At 41.7% G+C, this 17,277-nt stretch overlaps 1 protein-coding gene across 2 annotated transcripts in view; it reads left to right on the top strand.

Annotated features, from left to right (window-relative positions):
- The first annotated feature begins 12,577 nt into the window (after positions 1-12,577).
- The window catches only part of LMBRD1 (LMBR1 domain containing 1), an 88,342-nt gene continuing 83,642 nt past the window's right edge, over positions 12,578-17,277 (top strand). Inside the window, exons 1-2 of one of the 2 annotated variants that reach the window (XM_075498147.1) lie at positions 12,578-12,651; positions 13,248-13,424. In XM_075498147.1, the coding sequence (XP_075354262.1) occupies positions 12,592-12,651; positions 13,248-13,424 (237 nt within the window). In that variant the 5' untranslated portion in view covers positions 12,578-12,591. Of the gene's footprint in view, positions 12,652-13,247; positions 13,425-17,277 lie in introns of those variants that run through there. The other variant, XM_075498148.1, reaches the window with a different exon arrangement.

Genomic DNA, 17,277 nt, shown 5'->3' with positions numbered 1-17,277 from the left:
AGGCAATCTGCTCCACTGTCCTCATGGTGAAGAGGTTTCTCCTCATATCCAGTCAGAACCTCTCTCGTTTCTGCTTGTGCCCACTGTCATCCTCCCATCATGTACTTCCGAACAGCTCGGCTTCATCTTTCTTGATGACCTCCTCCTATGTGTTGGAAGGCTGCTATTAGGTGTCCTGAAGACTTCTCTTCTCCATGCTGATCAACCACCAGTTCCATGCCATAAAATAACCTCCTGTAATAACAAGTATACTGGCACAGAAAGCAAATTCTTTGCAGACTGTATTTGTTCTACATCTTTTAGGTAGCCAACACAGAACAAACAACGATTTGGCTATCAACTCATCTGGGTACGTATTTTGAACTCTTCTTCATACCAGATTCCCACCAGAGTTTTTCTTCTCCAAGCGACTGAAAATGTGCTTTTTGAAATGTCTTGATGTGCTTCGCCTCTACAAACAGGTATGACCTGTGCACCTGATTCTTTTGTGCACTGCCTCTGTCCTCTGGTTAAAACTTCGGCGATATTGAGTGCATTATAGCACACAGTTACCTTAAACAGAGCAAAATTTCTCATGGTCCTTTTTTCTTTGGTGACTATAAGAAAGCAAATGATAACACAGTGAAGAAACAGGAGTGGAAAGTTTATTTCTAATATAAAAGCAAATACACACACAAAATAAGTACAAGTACGTAATTATTTAAGCGAATACCTGCCTTGCATAATTTTACACAAAATCTGCATGTTTCTAGTATTTTGCACCAAAAAATATTATCTTTATCACTTTTTAGTAAATGTTAGAAAGGATCTCAAGATTTAATAATCCAAAACAGTAGAACTTGTTTTGCATTTGCTTATTAGATAAAACATTAAATTACTAGCATGTACTGTATTACCGTGTTGAAGACGTTGTGTGGTAAGAAGCAAAAAACCAATTTTACTACAGAAGCGTTTTTAATCAAATTAAAACACAATGTAAAATATATGATTAATAAAAGAAGATAAATGAGAACTACACTAATACAAATATGTAATAACTGTTTCTGTAAAAGGGAGCTATAAATAAATAGTAGAAAAAAATTTTCAGAAATCATCACTTTCATGGCTACTAACTGGTTGCATGGCACTTTAGGTATTAAACCAAAACTTAGTAGTAAGGGGTATTTTAAGACATGAATGAAGGCTCTGTGGACTAGCTTGTGAAGAATATTCCATATTTGAATAGGCTGTGTCAAAAAGGGGACAGATTCTGGCAAATGAACTGAGCACTTCAATGACAAAACAAAATGGTTGCAGGAATAAAGGAATGAGAACAGACACTGAGGTCTGTCAGTACATAGAAGAGAGACAGGATAGTACAAACTTTTACTAGCTAGTCTGTCATGCAACAAATAAGAGACCAGCAGAGACAGGAAGATGAAGGTGAAAAGATCAACATGACCAGATATAATATGATTTTCCATCTCTTTTTGAATTACGAAGTTCAGAGTTCAGAATAGAAATGCTACAGAAATGCTACAGGAAAGAATGTTTTAGATAAGTTAGTCATACAATAACAGAAAAGGATTCGTTCTTGAATATATAATAGTGAAGAAATAGCAAAATTTAGGTATGCTCTAGTTGTGCTTATCGACAGAAATGGAAACTTTTATGACAGCATTGAATTATAGGCTTGAATGCTTTGGAAAGCAATGGTGCCATCAATAGTGACAGAGCTTGACAGACAAAGATTAACATTTGGAACAACCCATTTTAGTTTGGAAAAACTGGATTTACTTTAAAGTTGATACATACTTAACTACAAAAATCACTCATATATTACAAACCAGCTCCTGAAGTTCTTGCTATGCTAAAACTTCTGTGGAAATCAGAAATTTCTCAAGGTAAGGACTTGAAGATTTGGCTTCTACTGAGATCTCTGGCAAAGCTCCTACTGACTGCATCAGGCATGGAAAGGACTTTGGAGAGCTACGCCATGGGAGCCCTCTGGTGGGTCAGAGAGGAAAACGCCCCGAAATGCCAATCGCCAAGACAGACGACTCCTGCCACTTCAGCTGGGTTTTTACATCTAAGATGGCAGTGTTTTGTCATTATTAATTAATGAAAATTTATTTATTTGAATCACCCATTACAAAATGGTTTCGACATCACTCCTCCTCTATAATTGCCCTCTGTGTTTTTCCCCCCACTACTCTAACAACTATTCTGCTGCAACCCAAAGAGAAAAGCAGTTCACACACAGAAAATAAATGAAACAGGAAAAATATGTTAAACTAAATCCTTGTCAACAACACAGAATAAAAAGTGTTACTATATCATGTACCCATCTCTGCTGTTTCTATTACTGGAGACAGGGAACATTAAGTCTTAGTAGTAGCCTGAAGCCCTAGCATTCCTTTGGGTCTTGTAAAATAAATATTATACACACCAAAACTTTCAATACTGAATAAAGACTCTGAGATTGCTCCTCGCTATGTACATACACAGGCTTGGCTCTGCACTGTTTGCATATACTGAGTGTCTTTTGACTCCGTATGTTTAAACATTTTTTGTCTCAGGATACAGGCAAAGGGATTAGTATTTGGTTGTATCCATATTCACCAACAACCAAGTGATACATGATCCACATCGTTAAAGATCATACATTTAAGAAAGGATAGAAATAGCAGAAAGTAAAATAATTTGCTTTTCTGGGAAGTCAAAACTACAGATGTAACTGCTGCTATGCCACTACTAATCAAAAAGGCCTAAATGACAAAATTTCAAAGTCAGCAGCCATAATCTCATGCCATTCCTCCTCTCTGTGACATTGCTTTGTGTTACTGCCCTACTATTCAATTCCTGGTGCAACTGCTGAGAATAATGATTTCCTTTGCATTCTCCAAAATGTTATCTTCTATGTAAACACAGCTGCCATGTGAGTGGCATTAATCACTGACTCATTCAGGTAGGAAGTGACTCTTGGGACCTATCTTGTCCAATCTCCTGTTCAAAGCAGGGTCACAGTGAATTCAGGCCAAATTGCTCAAGATTTTATCAGTCAAGTCTTGTAAGCCTCCAAGAATGGAGGTTACAAAACCTATCTGGGCTATCTGCTCCACTGCTTAATTATCCTTACACTTTTTTTTTCTTCCATATATCCAGTCAGATCCTCTTATTTCAATTTATGTCTGCTGTCTCTCCTCCTACCAGGCACCACTGACTCCATCGCCTAGACAACCTCCCTGCCAGCCTGCTGTTAGGGCCCCCAAAGCCACCTCCTTCCCCAGGCTGAACAAGCCCAGCTTCCTCACCTCTCTCACAAAGCAAGCGCTCCAGACCCAGCCATCCTGGTGATCCCCCCCCGAACTCACTCCAGTTTATCCATGTATTTCTTGAATTGAGGAAATTAGATTTATCAACTCTTTCTTTTCACATGGAAGCATTAAGCCTACCTTTTTTCTCATTTTGAAACAAAAGGGAACTTCCGTGCCCCTGGTTATGGGTTTAAGGCCTATTTTGTTGGTTAGAGATGAGGCTCAACCATTCACTCTAATATAAAATCACCTCTCCTGTGCTGCTAGACAGCCCTTAACGTTCAGGAATCTTTATGCAGTCCATATGCTAGGTTTAAATAATGTAAATGGCTTTGAATCAGTCTTCTGAGCCAGGAGAAATTCACCTTTATCATGAAGATTACCCTCTAACTGTATCAAATGATCAAAAACCTAGCCTTTGTTGACATCCTAAGAACAGGTATACTGAGCTGGACTAACTGAAAGATAGTAACTGGAATGACTGAAAGACGGTGCAGCTTCCTATATTGACCTTTCAGTGCCAAATGCAAACTCTTTGGAAAATATGGAAAGCTGAAGAAGCTTCCCTTGGAAATCCTGCCCGTTTCTGGCACTCCCGTGCTTAGGGACTTTCCGAGCTGGAGGTTGCTTCTCTATCAGAGTGCTTAATACTGCTTGACAGACCTCTCCATCCATGAATTTCTCTATTAATTTTTAACATATGCATATTCTTGGTATTCAAATCATCCTAAGGTAAGGATATATATTTTTTAAATTATATGAAGCAGTCCCTTTCTAAGTCTGCTGCTTGCTAATCTATTTTGTGCCCAATTTTCTTGATACAAGCACGACTAATTGTTCCCTATTCACTGTTCCTCATGCCAGTCAGAATTTTTAAAATTCTATCATTTCTCCTTGAGTAACATCTTTTGCAAGGTGGCGATTCCACATTATTTACTTTTTTCTGTGCATAGAAGCTATTCCTTACTTTGTTTATATTCATCCTCCTCTAAACTATCTCAAATTCTGTATCTCTTTTTGACATGGATGTCAAAACAGCTCACTGTTCATGAAGTGTAATGACAACTTGGTTGTCTATCCCCTTCATATTACTGTCATTATTTGCCTTTTTGACTACCTCTGAAGTTTTATTTTGGCAAAAGCTAAACTTACTGGCAGCTTTGCCATTAAATTCAGGGGGTCAGAATTCAATCTATTATTTTGCTTACTCTCCATCTAGTTTTCTCAGCCCATCCTGGGAAAATCTCCAAACACGTTCCTTCCAAGTTTATGCCTTGGTTGCAGTTTTCCCATGTACAGAAGACTAGAAGTATCTCTAATAATTTAGGACAAATATGCAGAAAACAGTACTTTGGATGTTCTAATATGATCAAGCAGTCAGCTTATTATTTGACAAGTACCATGAGAAAAATACCGGGGAAATCTCTTTTTATTCTGACTGAAAACATCAGGCAGAAAGCTTCAGGGGAATACAGCAGTTCACACTGATTTTTGTTGTGGGAATGTTCACACATTTCTATTGTAGAAGTTCACATTGTTTTCATTCTTATCAGCTCATACAGAAGTGTAATTTACATACAGAACAGCTTTTAATTATTGTTTTTTTTGAAAAAAAAAAATTTTAGAAATAAATTGACCTTGAAGGCTCCTAATCATTTTTACAGCCCTCATTAATGAAAATGTTACTGACCTACACTCTCTGTCTCCTGGAGAAATGAATCACCTCTCCTGCCCTCAGACTCCTTTTTTAAAATTCTGTTTTTGTTGAAGTAAACAAACCAAGGAACAGAAGAGAAAAGAACCTCCATAACTGTAAACATTATTATGCAGTTGTTAGTTATGTATTAAAAGAACAACCACTCTAAATTCTTCCATAGATTAATTCTAAATTTCTAACTCAACTATTTATTTTTATTTAGTATGTCGCAACCTTTTAAGAGATGATGTCTGTTCCAAATTAAAAAAAAAAAAAACAAAACACCAAAACCCCCCCTTTTCCCCTACTACACTACTACCACAGCAATAAAAGACACACACATCTTAACACACAGATTAGCTATTCCCCTCCACCTTGTGACAGTTCTGTGCTTTCATGAAGAGTTTACTAGTCCCAAACTATGCAGGTTTTTCTTTGTGTGTTAGAAACTCCCATGTTGTAGAGACTGGGCTTTGCCTAGGACAATGATCCATTTTAAGTACATCAAATATTATGTATATCAATTACACAATTTGATTTATATAAATTACTTTGTGGAATTTATTATTAAAGCATTGTTAAGAATGACATGATAAATAGACACAAAAAGTGATTTGACAAATTGAGGGCACAGAAAGCCTATCTTTAGCTTCCAAAAATGATGATTCAACCTTTGACTTGGGTTCCCTGAAGAACAGCCTGCCAGTGCTGATGGGTATGCTGGGAGGAACACCACTGTATGCTTACCTGCTTCATATACGCCTCCCCTAAATTCCACTAAATATTGAGAAAACCTGTTTCCCAACCCATTTGTTTTTCCTCAGTGTGACATCATTACTTCTTTTGAAAACTGTTCTCTTCCATACGCTTACCCAAAATAAGAACTGAGCTGACTTAAACCAATTTAAGGTCAAACTGGAATTTTCATGAGGTTCATAAAATTATGCCTTTTCCCTATTTTTCATGTAAATGTTGAGCCACTGATACAACAGTACAAACTACTGATACTGAATAAGGTTTAAAGGGAAAATGAGGTTTCTCTCAGTGAAAAGGAATGATAGACTGCACCAAGCACTCTGAAGACATCAGCATGATTGAGGAGCTTGAAACAAGGTAACATTTTAGGATAAGGAAACAATACAAGGAGCAAAGACATAAAGGATGCATCATGATGTTCTCTATTAACCTAGCAATAAATAATGTCCAAGTTAATTTTGTGAATGCCTTCTAAAATACTTGTTAATTATCATGCAGACTGACAGATGCCAGTTCTGTCCTTTTTTTTTTTTTTTTTTTTTTTGCTATGCATGATACAGTGGAAAGTCTTATTCGTAGAATGAAAATTAACTCTTAATAGTGTTTAAGAAGAAAACCAAAGCTATGCTACTGGTTAAATAAGGCTAAGTAAGCACTGAAGTACAGTGATGGAAGGAAAGATGCCTCCATTGACATAATGCAATATGACAAACCAAACTCAGAAACCTAGTTTGGTCTGCAGTAATGGCAAATGAACTACAGCATTAAATCAAACAGAAGAAATTTCAAGAAGTTACAGTCAATTTTCTTCACACAAGTTTAAGGACTTAAAAAAAAAAACAAACCAAATTTGTTATTATTGCCAATGGTTAATTGCGCATACTTGCACAGTACCAGGTCCAGTGCGTTCTATGCCATAGGGCTTACTGGTTTTACTGGATTCTAAGCCACATAACACAAAGAATAATTACACCTTCAAGTATAAGACCATGACATGTTCTGTCAAATACCGCTAAACCCAGTTTCACTACCTGCTCTTCTAACATGAGAAAAAAAATATAGAAAAAGTAGAGTTAAACAGAGAATTTTAAAATACAGCATTGCCATTAGCCCAGATGCTTTCAGCCCCCTTGAAACTTGTGGGATTATCAAGTGGTGACAAAAGCAGCTCAGTCAAGCGAGAAGGCGCACCTGCTCCCTGTTGGTATGTACACTATCTAGTTCAAGTATGAGACTAATCCCTTGTCCTGGTCAAAATGAAGACTGTATCTTGTTTCATATACTTTAATTTCTACAATATCACTCCTCTTCTTTCTCTGTCTTTTTACCACATGAATACTTTATGAATAACAAGCTTGTGGAATTTACTTTTAAGTAGCATTTAAGACATTTTTCATAGTTTGGACTTATTTCTCACTACACTATAAGAATTACTATAATAGTTCTCTTTATCTAAAGATTTTATTTTATAAACAATATAAATTTAAAAATTATTTTAAAATTTATTTTCTTTATAACACAAAATTTTTGCAGTCCTGTTTTTTGGCACTGTGCAACTGTCTTGCCTGGGAAAGTGAGGATGGTATTTAGGGAAAGCGACTGATATACTTCTTTATTTCTCCACACTACGACTGCTACCGCCACAATGCATGTCAGATTTTTTTGAGGAATACGGTAACAGCATTCTCTTCAGACTCACTCATTCTATTTTCATTCACACATTCTCTCAATGATCTGTAAAAAACCCTATTTTTTTTTCTTAGTATGTGCAATGAGAATTTTTAAAGAATCAGTTAATTATTGGCTTGCAGTTATCAACCCTAGCTACAAACATGTACAACAAAACCTTTTCAGAAATCATTTCACTTTTTGTACAGGCCCACTTTTTGTACTGTTCTCACCCTGTGACCCCACACACGATGCCCTACACAAGTACTTCTATCCACTGCCACTCTTTAGCGCATTCACTGATGTTGCTGCACATTGTGGCATCTTGATGGCAAGCTTTTACTTGCAAGAGCAAAGAAGCGTGAAAGAGGACAAGACAAATCTCTGAGTCTAGACAGGAAAAGAGGCACATCCACTACCGGAGCATAGGGGAGAACAGCACCACAGGGGCAACTACTAGGCTCATCTTATAAGCCATGCTAGCTTGACCTGGCTGTTGGACACACAGCACTGGTGTACACCACTGCAGCCAAGACTAGATCTACTCATCATGAGAATCCCAAGCACTCACGTGGCACCACACTATCTTTCAGCTGGGAAGTGATCAGTAACTTTGGTATCAATGAGGCCACTTCACTGGCTGGCCCATACCACAACCCCCAACCTTCTCTCAAGCAGTAACTGTGCAAAAAATACACCTGTTCTTCTGGCCTCCTCTTCTGCTTGTGTGGAGATGTTTCTCCTGGTGAACAATTGCTTCCTCTCTTATTTCTTGAACCATGGTCTCTCATTAATTAGTCTTAATGACCAATGTGCCTCACGGAGTTTTGTTGTGTGGTTGCTCATTTTCACCCCGTGATATAACACCACAATTAAGTAAAGTGCAGGTAGACTTGAGGCACTACAAAGAGTAGCTGTCTTAGAAGTTGTCTGCTGTGACTGTGAAAGACAAACATAGTCCTGATATGCCAAGAAATGTCTAACCAACATATCCTCAAGGGTGGTCCTGTCAATAGACATTGTGAATGCTCAGAAATCTGACCTCAAATTTATCCTTGAGCACCCTCTTACAGACAGAACTCTGTGAATACAGCCATTAAAAATTTTAGTCTTAGGTTCCCCAGGAATACTAAACAAGGGATGAAATTTCTGTCTCCAGAAGATATCACAAAAGTCAACACATCAACTGAACACCATCTTTAAGACTGAGGTTTATAGGACTTATGTTGGCACAAGGCACAGGAGAAAGGTCACTATTTGAATAATTAAAAAAATACTAACTTTGCTATTAAACTGTGGGGTTTTTTACGTTTTTGCATGTACTTAACATCTGCAGTGTCCCACCCAATAGTAAAAAAATTGAAGTTGATCCTCGAATTCTGTTTGTAGATCATTCTTCAGATAAAGATCTGCTGATTTTATTAAATAAGGGATAAAATGCTTTGAATTTATAAACTCTGAATTTTAGGGAATAAAGAAAAAGCATTCAGATAGCTAGTAGTAACATGGCACTGAACTTCCATTTTGCCTACACTGTACATAAAACCATTACTTCCATTCCAACAAAACCTGAAGTTCTTCCTTTAAACTATGAATTACAGTAATCATTTTACACACAGAGACATGAAAAATTTTTCACTGAAACCTTGAAACCCTTGCCTTTTACCCAATTAAGACTAGGTTAGCAACCATATTTACCAAATAGGAGTGGATCTGACAGAGTGATGCTAATTTCTTCAAAATTTACTGCAAAAATATAGGAAGATTTTAACAAAAGACTCAAAGATTGTATTTTTCTGTTAGTGGGAAATATATCATTTTGGGGTTTTTTTGTTTTTGTTTTTTTTTACTGTTTGTTAAACTACATAAACTCTTAACTGTTTAGAATGGAAAAGATTTTTTGATCATGCTGAAGTTACTCTTATGGCTTATTTACTAAAACAAGTTAAATATTTATGTAACCATTTCAGTCAAAACAAAAAGATTTGTGGTGGGATATAGCTATAGCATTTCTTTTTTTTTTTTTAACAGCAACCTTAATTCTTAACTAGTTATCAGTCTCTGATGTTTGGTATTTCAATATTTTATTGATAAAGGTATGCAGTGCTGTACAAAACATAAAATCTTCATATACTCCAAGGGCAAATTACATCCCTTCCCACTTGGGAATAGTTTATTTTTAATGCTGTTCTTTAAGTTTTTAATTCTTCATGCGTTCTAGGGCAATTTTGAATTATAACATACATATTTAATAGTAATGACATCCAGGGAAATATTTTCTGTGGTGGAGATAATACATATACATTAATAGTAATATATAAAAAAAAAAATCTAAGACAACGTACACAATACAGTTATCTGCTTACTGACCTATAACTAATTGTAGTTATATAGTATCTGCTGCTCTTCTCATCAGACTACAAGCCCACCTGGATTGCCATGAACTGTCCTTCACATGGCTCATGAGCACCACAGCCACTGCACAGTCACCTGCCTGCTACCTGTGCCCGCATACCAAACGGAAACCCAGTACAAGCATCTGCCCCTCCAGAATGAACCTCCCAAACACCACCACTTGTCCACCAGCAGGCCCCTTCTTGCAATGCTACAAGCTCACCTAAAAACTGCACTCATGACCAGCTTGTGAATAACCGCTGCATTCTGCTTCCACCTGCACTGCTCTCACAGTAAGTTAACACATGGTACAGGTATTTGCCCCTGCAAGCAACGTTTCCCTCCAGCAGCCAACACACCCCCTGCAGGTACCTACCTATAAGGTTTACAAGTTCTCCAGAACCCTCCTCAATTCCATTATCGCTTGGTTCATGAATGCTGCCACATGCCAGTGCCCTCCATGCTGCCCTGACAACAGAGAAGTACAGCACGTGTCCACTGCTCTGAGGGGAAGCTTCCAATTCTCCTGTCCTCCCAAACACAGGTCCCTTCTTGCAAAGCTGCAAGCTCATCTGAACTCCTACCACCCCCAACCACCCCATGCATGTGAGTGCCATCACAACACTTCACAGGAAATTGAAGCCCAGCAAGGATGTCAGCCACTTCATAGCAAAGCTGTGCCACCACACACACCACCAGACACCTTCCCTGAGAGAACTAGTCCACCTCAGCACATACTTTGCATGCCCCAGTTATAGCTCACAAGCACCACCACACCCTACTCATATATACCCCTCATAATAAATTAAGGCTCAGCAAAGGCAAAAAAAAAAAAGTCTGGGGTGAGGCTCTCACAACCCCTTCACCAACAGACCCCTTCTCTCAAGGCTATGAGCCCATGAGAAGTCCCACCTCTCACCTGACCTCACACTTAGTTCATGAGCACTGCTGCCACCACAAGCTCCTGTCACCCACGCTGGCCTCACAGCAACTCGAAGCTTGCCACTCCGGGCCAAGCCCCCCCTGCCCCAAAAGGTCTCTTCTCCTAAGGCTACAAAATGGCCTGAATCTCAACCTCTTACTTGGTTCATGAGTACCCTTGCTCTCACTACAAATGGAAACATAGCAAAAGTATCTACTGCTTCAGGATGAGAATGTGGCCACCCCTTGTGCAGGTGCAGGTCCTTTCCTGCAGGTCCGTGAGCCCCTTGTACTGAGACTGATGAACTAACAAAAGCTCGTGCACATTTTCACCCCTGAGCCACCTGCACAGCAAACAGAAACGCAGCACAGCAGTCCGTGCTCCACAACAAGGCTCCCAATCTATCCCCTCCGGCACTCCTGCAGAGTCCTTTAGACCTGACCTGCGTGAACCACTCACAGCAAGTTAAAGACTAAGACAGGCACCTTTAAGGTGAGCCGCTCCCACGCCCCATGCCACCAAATCCAGACTCTCAAAGCTACAAACTCCCCTGAGCACCACCTAACCCCAACGCCGACTCCCTCCCCCAGGCCGCCCTCGCACCGGCCGTTAGCGCCCCCCGCTCTGAGGGGAGGCTTCTCGCGAAACCACGATCCCGCCCCGAGCTCGGGTATGCCGCCACGCTGCTCCCGCCCCCCACAGTCCTCACAGGGCGCGCGGCCCGGCACCGCTGCCCCACGTCCCCTCTCGGTAGGCTCCGAGCCTCCCCCAGCACCTGCCGCTTAACTCATGGGCACCTCACACCACTTGAAAGCCTCCCAGAAGCGGGGCTCGCTCCAAGGCGAGGCCGCCTACCGCCCTCGACGGTACGAGCCTGCCTGCGACACCGCCCCCGCCCCGCCCTTCGCTCCTCAGCGCCGTGTCAGTAAAGTCAAGCCCGGGGCAAAAGCATCAGGGTGCAAGGCTCCCCCCACCCCCTCGCCGCACACCGCAGCCGCCGGGCCCCTTCGGCCGCAAGCCGGGCTTACCTCGCGAGCACGGCCCGCAGTGCCCTCGCACCCACCGGACGAGGCTCCGCCCATTCCCGCCCTCACGGCTCCGGCCCCCCGAGCTCGTGCGCACCGCCGCCGGCACACGCTGTTCCCGCCCCGCGAAAACCTTTCCACGTGTGTCCGCACGGGTGTGAAACGCTAACAAAGCCTGCACACCTGCCAGGCGCCTTTAGGAAGCTGTACGTGACGTAGGGAAATATTTTAGGTACTTCTACGGAGAAAAGCAACAATAAAAAAACTGAAAGTGCTCGATACCCCTTAGAGCATCTCTTATCTTTCCCCAAACCCCCTTTTTCCACTCCCACTGCCCGTTAAGCAGGAGTCCCCACGGACCGAGCGTTGCCCTGCCTCTGCCCCCCGCCCCCGGGCGGGGAAGGACAGACAAACCCCATGCGGGAGCAGGGGTGAGGACACCCGGCCGCACCCGGCAGCGGCCCCTCGCCGGGGCTCACGGTCCGCCCGTCCCTGTCCCCCCGACGGCTGGGGGAGGGGCTCTCGTCACCTTTCCCCTCCGGCCGCGCCTCTCTCGTGTCACAAACTAACGCGGCGGACAGTCCCTGCGTGGCGAGCCCCTGGCTACCAGCCCCTCACTGCTGCTTGCTGCGCCGATAGCGGGACATGCCAGACCGGGACAGCAGCCGCCAGCTGCTAACTAAAGCGAAAGCTGTCACTGTCACAGGCACATGACGTCACACTCCGCAGCGCGCCCGGCGGTTGTTATGTACGGTCCCCATGGTGACGTGTGCCCGCCCCGTTAAAAGTCCCCGCCTCACGGGGGCGGGTATGCCGTTGCTGACGGAAGCGAAGATGGCGGCGGCCGCCTCCGAGCTGCTGACGGGATGGTGCCTCTTCGGCCTGGCGCTGCTGGTGAGAGGCGGCTCTCCCGCGGCTGGGGCTGGGGCGGCCCGCCCCGCGCGGCTGCCCCAGTCACGCACCCTTTCCCCTCCCCAGGGCCGGCGGGATCCCCGCCTTCCCCTCCGCTAGCCCCGGCCGGGCTGGCTGCTCCTCCGTCCTCGGTCCCTCGGTGTTCCAGCTCCGGGCTTCCCGCCTGGCCTCCTCGCTCAGCCTGGCCCCCCCCGGCCTGCCCCGGCAGCGAGCGCGTCCCTGCAGCTCCTGGCGGTGCCACGGCGGTGGTGCTGTAGGGCACCGGAGGGCATAGCAGAGCCCAGAGCTGCGGGTGCGGGGCTGTGCTGCCTTCCCGCCTGGGTGGTCAGCGCTGCTTGTCTGTGTTTTAGCCTGTTTCGTGTGTGAGTGTTCTTGTTGCTCAAGCCCTTCTTGGGTGAGGTACAAAGAGTGAATTGTGTGCGGTGACTTAGTCACTTATGCTGATGCATAGGGCTCAGGTAAAAAGTGTGTTGATGCCATGCCAGTCATCAACACCAAGATACAAGGTCTAACTTCAGTACCTGCTTTCTGACATCCTTATTGTGCAACTCATAACTATCTTTCCATGTGTATTTCAGGCTATTCTAATTTTCTGCTGGGTTTATGTGCGCAAGTATCAGAGTCGGCGGGAAAGCGAAGTGATTTCTACTATAACAGCTATCTTTGCGTTGGCAGTTGCTCTTATCTCATCAGCACTACTACCAGTGGACATCTTTTTGGTTTCATATATGAAAAATCAAAATGGTACTTTTAAGGTATGGACTTTTAAAAATGCTAATTGCCTCTTCAAAAGAAGCACTTTTGTTGAAAGGGGAAGATCGTGGGTTGTCAAAGTGTTTAAAACCAATGCTAATATCTGTTCTAGTGCCTGAGTTTTTTGGAAAGCTGGGAACTAGTACTGTGAATACAATACTGAGCTCTGCTTGTTATTGGGACTGGATTTCCGTTTTCACTTCTATTTATTTTTGATATTCTACTCATTTCCAAATGGTTATTCCTGCTGTGGTGCTAAAAGGAGTGCGTATACCATCCTGAGGATATAAATAAATCTCTTAAATGTTGCTTTTTAGAACATCATAATGGGGAACTGTAGAATGGAATTTGTTGCCTCTTTGTTCAAAAGCAGGCTGTATTGCCCATTTCCAGTTTAAGATTACTTTGACTGTCTCTTTTGCCAGCATTTTCTTATTCTGGCACTGAAACATTAAGACTTGTAAAGACTTACTGTGTTAATCTACCTATAATGTAGAGCCTGAGTTAATAAGCACTTTTTTTTTTTTAAAGAAGGGAAGCTGGAAAAACTCTTGGAGGGGAATACAGTAGTATCTCTTCTTGGCTGATACTGCCTTAACTGAACTATTGTTTTTATAAACTTAAACTGTAGGGGGTTGGTGTGCAAAACGAGCTCTTAATGAGATGAGTACTTGCTGTAGTCTGTTCTAAGTGTTACTGTAAGTAAGAGTTCTTCCCAATGCTTAGAGCATTGGCCTTTTTCATTTTCAAGGAGGGTTCTTGAAGGTAGTGACCCAGTGTCTTTGTGAGGTCACTGCCATTAGAAATGGGTCACACTGGCTCATATTAATAATTTGAGTAACAACTTAGTTTGGTTTGGAGCCTACCTGGATCTATAATAAGAGATGATCCTGAAGCAAATGAGAGAGTGGGCAGATGGTAGATACCTGCACGCTAGACTCAAAGACTCTGTTCCCTTCCAGCCCTACTTCCAAAGGAAAACCTAGGTCCTGCCAGATCCTTGGTAACGCTTCAGAACTAGCTTGCAGTCAATACACTGCCTTTTGGCTGGTGCTAATGTAAATGCAAGTCATAAGAAACCTTTGGAATTGAGCTGTGATGTGATTTTTGTTGTATATCACTCAGTGGTAATACAGAATAAATTAAGCTATTGTTCGATGTAATTGTTAAAAGTTTGTGTCTTCAGACCTTGTTCCTTCAGAATTAAAATGGATATAGAAGATGGAGGAGACCTCTAATATGTCATGATACTAGCAGCTCAATGCGAATAATAGAGTATTAAGAAATATATTGAGCCTGACTAGCTAGAGAAATAACAATGGTGTAACTAGGCCCAGCTGAAAAACACACATCTGCTGGGGACTAAGCAGAATTTCCTGTTGCAAAGGAGACCTATTTTGTTAATGTATGCATTCCCTGATTTGAGAAACCAACCTGTGAGAATAGGAAGCCAAATGTGGTCATGCAGTCACTACAGTCTTATTTAAGGAAGTATGATTAATAGAAGGAAAATTACTGTACTGAAAATACTGTCCTTCTTGAGCTAGATTTCTTTATTAATGGCCACATGCTGTGATATGATGGGGTGGGTAGATCCTGCTTAAAAATTGTATCTGAAAGCAAGCTTTCATGCTTGTAGGAAAGCTTTATTTCTTTAAAGTACCTTTGCCTATGCTTCTGAGGCTTCTTGGTCCTGCTTAGTTTCTAATGTTTGTAGATGCTTCTGATAGCCTGTTGAAATAAAATTGCTCCATACTGCCTTGCAGAAGAATTCTTCCTTCTCTGTTAAGGCTCAGCTGAATGAGTTTCTAGCTTTGCAGCAATAGCATGAGATCTTCTGATATTAGTACATTTGATCCAATGCAAGTGTTGAAATTGTGATATAGAAATATTAACGTGGCCTTCCTGATAAAGTTGAGTGGACCTGAAGTCAGTCAAAACATACAAACCTATACCTAAACACACAGCTTCATTGATTTGGTAATTTCAATTTAGGAGTAATGTCAAGTTAGGACGTTGACAGCATCTTAATGTGAGATATTAATGAATTGTTAAAGCTTTTAACACTGTCCTGGGTAACATGTGCTTCTTTTCTGCTACTGCTTCACAAGTAGGACACACGGGATTGGATTCAGAATATTTCCAAGAGACTACTGCCCTTCCTCTGGACTGTTCTTTCAAACTCAGCACCTCCAAGGCCCTATAGCTGATGCTGGGGTCTGAAGGACTATGACTCTGGCAAGAATCCTTTGTTGTTTTGGATCGCCAGAGTGAGTTAAGTCTGCACTAGATTATCCTTCTCAGTGAATTTTTGAGGCAGATCCAGGTAGCAGATGTGGATAATATTCTCTGTAGACAATTCATCAGTTCATCAAAAAACCTTCCAAGTGTTTGATTTCAGAGCTTATGCCAAAAGAGTAGTGGCAGTTATCCAGATCCTAGGTAAACAATTTTTTCTTGCTGTACATACTCTTTTCCTCTACCTCTTAACTGTGATTCTCAGTATCAGTGTTAGAGAGATGAGAAAGTCAAGGATGCTCAACTTACAAGGAAGAGGTACCATATGTGGACTTTCAGTTCATTTTTAATGCATCTGACCCTACTATCAACTTAGAGATATTCTTGAGGTTTTTCTGTGAACAAACTTGTAGCAAACTGGGGGAGAAGCATGTTATACTAATAGCAAAGGTTAAATTGAAGGCATAGTCTGATGGTTCAAAGTTCTCATTGTGAATTGTGTATTCAGTGGCAAGTGAAGGTGTGTCCTGGCTATAAGGATTGGCTTAATTGTCTGAAGTGTAGTACCCAGGCAGATTACCCTTCTCTGAAGGCTGTCAAAATGATGCTGCTTTCTGGATGAATTCACTGAAGGCAGTGCTCTGTAGCCTTCTTCCATCATATGTTCTGAGGTGTCTTCCTTGACAAGGGCTATATACTATACCTTGGTGAGCTAGTGTTAACCTTGAGGTTTTGTCCATTTCGACAGGACTGTTAAACTTCATGTACTGTTCATACACCTTTCAGTTAAGACAAGTTATTCTTTACTATAAACAAGTGGCTTGTGGCATTTGGTACCTGTTGGTGTCTCTCACCATATCTTGTGAGACTTATCCAATATTATCTTAAAGCTTTTATAGTGAGTGAATTGAGCAGTTTTGGTTTTGTGGAGTAGTTGTGTAGTCCTTCAGGAAAGGAGCAGTGGTGCATGGACTTGGGTGGTCTTACTCCTATGTACAATAGAATTAATTGCAACAACACCTTTGCTGGAGGCTGGGATTACTTTGATTCGTAGTGCTGTTAAGTAGGAAAGCAGGCTTTTGGTTCTAGTACTAATCAAAAGAACTTGAGTATTACCTTGTAAGCGAAGTCGTGATAATATTCACCAGCACCACTTTTATCTTGAAGGTTTTGGCTGTTTGCATTGACAGTGTTTTAGTTTGTGCAATGGACTTCAAATACATCTAGTTAGATCTGATCTGTTTGATCTGAAAGCTTGTTTGATTTATAACAAGCACTTAGGAACAGAAAACCTCACCCTAGCTAAAAGACTTAAGATTGCTGCTAGAACCCAAGACTTCTGGGTCTGACCTACAAGTGTCATAAATATTTAAAACGGCTGATGCTGTCTTGCAGCAGGAAGACTGCTTGAAACAAGGACGTTATCACCATGCTGTCTTTTTTATTCTACTGTTGATGCAGCAGAAGGCAGGGGAGGTGATGAGAACTCTTCTTTTTGAAATGTATGGATTATTGCTATATATGAAGCTAAAAGCCAGTGGCATTTCTTCAGTTTGGTTAGACTGAACATCTCACAAACCTTGGGTGTTTGCCTGAGCTGTTAAAAGCCACTTGTCT

This window comes from Mycteria americana, chromosome 3, assembly GCF_035582795.1.
Source record: "Mycteria americana isolate JAX WOST 10 ecotype Jacksonville Zoo and Gardens chromosome 3, USCA_MyAme_1.0, whole genome shotgun sequence".
Taxonomy (NCBI): domain Eukaryota; kingdom Metazoa; phylum Chordata; class Aves; order Ciconiiformes; family Ciconiidae; genus Mycteria; species Mycteria americana.
Note: the sequence above shows the minus strand (reverse complement) of the source record. Positions and strands in the feature narration are given on the sequence as shown.